This window comes from Pundamilia nyererei, unplaced genomic scaffold (genome assembly GCF_000239375.1).
Source record: "Pundamilia nyererei isolate P.nyererei 1_Seehausen unplaced genomic scaffold, PunNye1.0 scaffold00095, whole genome shotgun sequence".
In the NCBI taxonomy this organism is placed as follows: domain Eukaryota; kingdom Metazoa; phylum Chordata; class Actinopteri; order Cichliformes; family Cichlidae; genus Pundamilia; species Pundamilia nyererei.
Window position 1 is genome coordinate 211,264 of NW_005187496.1, and position 6,611 is coordinate 217,874.

The following is a 6,611-nucleotide window of genomic DNA, read 5'->3' on the forward strand; positions in this document are numbered from 1 at the left end:
ACTGGGTTGAAGATGACGGTCTTCCTGCTGGGGTAGCTCGAGTTGACCGTAAAGGGCCAGAAGATGGTGTAACCTACGTCATGTACCACGGCACCACCAGTGCAAACGCTCAATTGATCTTGGCTTCAGGTTTTTGCCAGTCTTTGGACGGGATGCTCGGTCCGGGGGTCTACCTCAGCAGAGACCTGAAGAAAGCGAGTCGCTATCCCATCAAACACCCTGAGCATGACAGGGTTGTCATTAAGGTCAGGGTCAACGTGGGAAAAGTGAAGGCCATCAATCGTCAGGACCACCCACTTCAGAAGACCTGGCATGACCACGGATACGACACCGCCTGGGTGCCGCCCAACTGTGGGATGGTGCCAAGTGGCCTGGAGGAGAATTGTGTCTGGGATCCCAAGCGAATCTCAATCATTGGCACCATCGAACCAAAACCTGTCCATGGCGCTGGAGGCAGCACATGTGGTTACAAGTAAACTCAGAGCAGGTTCTGATTATTTTGTACGTTCAAATGTATTTTTATATATTTGGATAAGAAATCATAAAAAGACATATTTTGTAACCATGTCAGTGTAACCTGAAAAATAAACGTGCCATAGAAATGACTTTACTATTGTGTTCATTGCAATATTCATATGTAAATAATTAATTATTCCATATTTGTATGCATAAAAAACACCGAAAACACATCAGATGTCTAAACTGAGACATTTTACTGTTTAATAAAAAGAAATTGTTGGAATTTGATGACAACAACAAAGCTAAAAACAACTGGGATGGAGGAAACAAAGGCCTAGAAAAATAAATGGTGCTAAAGAGAAACAACAAGAGCCACAGTTTGAAACAGGCCAGCCACATGACTGATATAAAAAGCTGAGAGTTGCAGTGGATCTAAGGAGCAGATTTGCTGGTTCATAAAAAAAACGTAGCCACCAGCGGGCATTGGTTAGAATGAAACTCCTTTATTGAAATTGCTCTGACACCATGCTTTATACTGTGTATATATACAGTATACAGTTGGAATAAAGTTGGAATTCAGTGAATTAATCATCATCAGCTTAAATGCAAATTCTTCTGCGCTACACTTGAAGTAACCTAAATCTGACCATGAGCACCAGAGCCACTGTGCACCAGAGCCACTGTGCACCAGAGCCACTGTGCACCAGCACAACAGTGTTTTACTTTGAATTCTCAACATTAAAGCAAACTAACCTGTTTGTCCAGCACAAAACTGCTCTGTGTTTTCATGCAACATTTGAACAATACAAAGTCAGTATAGCTTAGTTAGTTTCACAGAACAAGATATAAAAATCTGAATTTTTCAAAACACATCATATACAAATCCAATGTGATTAATATGATGACATTACATGTGAGCTTTAAATCTGCACTTTATCAAGTGCAGTCCGTACCTTTAAATCCAACCCCTCTTCTTCACACACACTGTGAGACAAACTGCACACAAACAGCAAACAGTTTGTGTGTTTGCTGATGTTTGATGAGCTGATAGAACACTTAAAAAAAGTCACTCCCTTTATGCTCGCTGCTGTTAGCAGAGCTGGATGCCACCAGCAGTCTCCTCAGGCAGTTTTGATTGGCTGCCATTTAACAGCAGATTTTGCCTATGGGAGGAGGCTGCCCTTCATCTCATAAAGATTCATAGAAGTAAATATGAGCAGGGGTTCATCAATCTCCACAAGGAACAGAAAGTGTCTGCAAGTTGCAGAGCTGTTTTTAAAATAATCTTCCTCAATCTAAACCTGTGAATACTTTGAATATGTCATCATGTGCAGTACACATATCATCAGAAGAGTCAGAGAAATCCTGGATGCAGGAAAGACCTGTGAAAAACATCTTTGGCAGGATTTGAGAAGCACTCAGACTTTAAATTCAGGATTATTTAACTCTGATAAGATTAAAGCTGAGACTTGGCACTTTAACACTATCTCTACTTTTAAGATCTGGCTTCAAACTTTCCTTTTTGCTAAAGCATATAGTTAGGGCTGGACCAGGTGACCCTGAATCCTCCCTTAGTTATGCTGCAATAGACGTAGGCTGCCGAGGATTCCCATGATGCATTGGGTGTTTCTTCTTCACTCACTATGTGTTAACAGACCTCTCTGCATTGAATCATATCTGTTATTAACCTCTGTCTCTCTTCCACAGCATGTCTTTATCCTGTCTTCCTTCTCTCACCCCAACCGGTCGCAGCAGATGGCCGCCCCTCCCTGAGCCTGGTTCTGCCGGAGGTTTCTTCCTGTTAAAAGGGAGTTTTTCCTTCCCACTGTCGCCAAAGTGCTGCTCATAGGGGGTCATATGATTGTTGGGTTTTTCTCTGTACCTATGAAGCGCCTTGAGGCGACTTTTGTTGTGATTTGGCGCTATATAAATAAAATTGAATTGAATTGAATTGAATTAACGGAGCATCCATTATTTTATTTCCTGCTGAATGTGCTGAAAGTGAAACAGCTGCTGTGTGGATGTGATCAGACGTATTTCTGATTTATTCTGTGCAAACACAGAATAAATGAATAACATAATATTAATGAGTAGATTCATAAAGAGCCTGTGAGTGATTAACAAGTTCATCCATGTGGCAGTGATTACTGTGGAGCCACAGCGCCCCCTGAATATGACAGCAGGCATTACTCAGTGTTCTTAATCAGGAGACACTCAAAAAATAAAATGTAAAAAAACAACAACAAAAAAAACCACAAAACATTTAAATAACACTCAAAAAACAAATATGCAAAAAAAAAGTAAAAGTATCCAAAAGAAATGTACAGAATGAAGGAAAATATAAAGAATTGACACTAAAGTTTATAAAAATTGACAAACTGACTGCTGGACCCTCAAAGTTAATATGGGGGGTTCTTCATATACAGGAGACACATCCAGCTATTTCATATCCAGCTCTGAGCCACTGCCTTAAGAAGTGGGGGGAAACTAGGTTAACAAGCAGCAGGTTGATCAGTCCAGGTGTGCAGGCCAAGGGTGGGAACCGTAATGAACTCCGCCCAGGTGGACAGAAGACAGGAGAGACAAAGACAGAGAGAGAAAAGCAATATCAAAACATGTGGCCAAGAGTGAGCGAGCTGGAGAGACACAGGGACCATGACACTGACCAATAAGACCGGACTGGGTAACCTGGTTAAAGTGGCTGGTCAGACTTCAGGGAGGTCTCAGGTCCAGCTTTTGGACTTTTATAACAGGCAGGTGCTGAGGAAGGCGACCTCTGTCATGTTAAGTTTCAAACAAACCGTCTCTTTAGAGATTTTCAGCTGCTTCCTTCAGATCATCGGTGTGAAGTGCCTGCAGAGAAAACCACGAGACATAGTTCTTTATACCTGCTGCTATTATCGTGCTTAACAACACTAAACCATAACTGTTGTTGCCAACACTGTCACACACGGCACTTTCTTGCAGCTCTTGATAAAACTTGGGCTGTTCTGTTTGTTTTTCTTAAATGTCTGAGTTGTTTGATGAGTAGACATGCTGCAAATCAATTTCCCATTGGGGACAATAAAATGACCACTGACCAGGGTTTCCAGTTATTACAATAAAGCAATAAAGTGACACCAGTTAGATTCAAAAGGATCAAAGATGTACAAAAAGAAAGAAACTATCACAACCGCAAAGGTACAAAATTTTAAAAACACGCAAAGATGTAAAAATATCGACATTAAAAAAACAAAGAGGGAAAAATGACTGTCAGGAAATACACAATGGTATCAAACAGACAGAAGAATGACACAAACACAAACTGTGCTCATAGACTGTGTTGGGTCACCTTTTACATGTCTGTGCACACAAAACAATGAAAAAATATAGTTTTAAAAAGATGCTCAGCGACCACAAGAAGCTACAAAGCAACACAACGAGGAACAAATTAACTGCAGGAAGATAAAAGAGACGTATGAAACAACACAAAGAGATCAGCGTCGATGTCTCTGCACACAAGCCCTCATCACTACAGAAGGACATCAATGTGATGATGTTGATCCTTAGAGTCACACTGATAATGGGAAATATGTCAGCTGCCTGTAAGCTGGTTTATGTTGTGCAAACGTAAGTCAGTCTGCAGCAGGACAATGGAAACTTTTGCACATACAGCAGGAAAATGAGTGGACTGGAATTTCCTGTTTCCTTTTGAGTCTTTTGATAACCTGCTGTAGAGCTCATCTGCATCTGAGCAAGAGCATAAAATTAGAAATATCAAAGAGACTAATTTCCTTTAAAACCTTAAATCGATCATGGAGAAAAACTGGAAAGTACCAGAATTCCTGTTCTGCCAAAAAGTCCCTGATCTGTGTGCTGCTGGATGGCAGGAGTGAAACCTAACTCACACTAAGTACTCCAGCACATACTGCCTATAACCTAAAGTGAAGGACTTAACAGCACGTGAAACGAAACTGAAAGGAGGAGGTCTGTTTGTGGTATTTCCTCCTGAAAAAGAAGCAGAGTGAGGCACAGACTCCATTTTTGGACCAGCCTGCAGAGAGGTACGTGGACTCAGCAAACACACTTTTCTTCTTTTTTCCTTAAAAAGTCTGAATGTTTGCAGTAAACGTTGTCAGTACTGTGTGAATGAGGACATATTTACACTCAGCTGTGAACTTTCCGACTGGTAAAAGCAGATTTATGCCAATTTTATCAGGACTTAATGATGAACTTTTCAACTGTGTGAAAGTCCAGCGAGAAGCTGCAGGAATGTGATTCAGAAAACCTGAGTTTGAAATTCTACTTATTGTGAAACAACTTTTCAGTGAGGTGATGATTCTGAAATAAACGTGAACATTAAACAGAACATCGTCATCAGGCTTTCACAGCTACATGGACAGTGAGCCAGTTCAAACTTATCCTATTACATGTTTATTTTTCTTCAAATATTCATTTTTCCATTAATAACAATCAAATTAAGTCAGAAAGAGCCGCTGACCTCTGAGGCCAGACACTCATCTTTGGCACAGCAAGTTTATCTTTTGTTTGTTTTTACTTTATCCTGTCTGCCAGCTTTTGCAGTCAGAACTATAATCTGAACACACTGTTGTGCCAAATACGGTTTGCTTTTTAAAGATCTGAGGAAATAAAAAGGGGGGAAGAGGGGAGAAAATAAGAACATGACAGAGCACAGATAGAAATGCACGATGTATCACCAGCTGCTGCACCTGTGAGAAAAAACAAACATACAGCACCTGAAACACAAAAGCAAGAAAATGCACAGATACATAAATCAACAATCTTCTTGTGAGTGTGTGAGAGAGAGCGGCATGAGCCAGAAACTGGAGCCCAGCACCCAGCAGAGCGTCCATGCCCACTTTGATAATGAAGTGATAATTCCCAATTTGAGAGATAACAAAAAAAAAAAAGATTAAATGTATCTCATATCGTCAGATCTGATGCAACACAACGAAACACAACACCTGCCTGGACTGGAAAGTAATTAGGATTAACCACTGTTATTTTATAATGAGTTATAAATACTGTAAAAATAATTTAAAACACCTGATTTCTTATAATTACTCCCCATTAATATAACTAACTCTCTATTTTAAAGTTCAGGCTTCTTGTTCTTAACGCTGTGATGTTCTCATGATTTCCTGCAGAGACAATCACACCAACATCTGAATCAGAAAAATGTACTTCCAGTGGGCTGAAGATGACTTCCTGCCTCCAGGGGTAATCCGAGTGGATTGTGAAGGGCCAAGAGACAATAATACCTACGTCATGTACCACGGCACCACCAGTGCGAATGCTAAAAGGATCCTGATGACGGGCTTTGGCCAGTCTAAAGATGGGATGCTCGGTCCGGGGGTCTACCTCAGCAGAGACCTGGAGAAAGCAAGCCGTTATCCCATTGGTCACCCTGAGTATGACAGAGTTGTCATTAAAGTTAGGGTCAACGTGGGAAGGGTGATCATCATCAACTATCAGAACCACCCACTTCAGAAGACCTGGCAATACAGTGGCTACGACACCGCCTGGGTGCCGCCCAACTGTGGGATGGTGAAGAGCGGCCTGGAGGAGAATTGCGTCTGGGACCCGAATCGAATCTCAATCATCAGCACCATCAAACCAAAACCTGTCCAGGGCGCTGGAGGCAGCGCATGGGGCTATAGGTAAACTCAGGAGCAGGTTCTGATCATTTTGTACGTTCAAATGTATTTTTATATATTTGGATAAAATAAATGACGTGTTCTTCTGTAACCGTGTGACTGTAACCGAAGAATAAACGTGTCATTAAAGTGAGCTGCTCTCTGTGTGTGTTCAAAACGATTTTTATATACAGTAGAACCAGTCATATATGAAGCCAGGTGAAACTACAGGTGTGTCTTAGACATGAAGGCCTGGGCGACCTGTAATTTTCTACTTTTAAATTAAGACGTCTTTAGAACATTTGGCTCTAAAAATCAGACACACGGTGTCAACACAATGAATTACAGCTGATTTTCAGGCTGAGACAGACACTTTCTCTCGTCTTAGTGGACATGTTAACTTTGTATGACACATTCTTTTGCAGCTTCGTCCTTGAGCTACAGAAACAAATGAAACACTGTTTTTCACTGATACCATCCAAGCCAGTCTTACACTGTGGCTTTTCAAGGACGTCA

The 6,611-nt window shown here is 41.1% G+C and overlaps 1 protein-coding gene across 1 annotated transcript in view; it reads left to right on the top strand.

Moving 5' to 3' along the window:
* LOC102207890 (uncharacterized) overlaps window positions 1-6,249 on the top strand; it is a 15,819-nt gene extending 9,570 nt beyond the window's left edge. The window contains exons 4-5 of the mRNA XM_013912619.1: window positions 37-472; window positions 5,631-6,249. Of these exons, the coding sequence (XP_013768073.1) occupies window positions 37-472; window positions 5,631-6,123 (929 nt within the window). The 3' untranslated portion in view covers window positions 6,124-6,249. The remainder of the gene's footprint in view (window positions 1-36; window positions 473-5,630) is intronic.
* The last annotated feature ends 362 nt before the right edge of the window (window positions 6,250-6,611 follow it).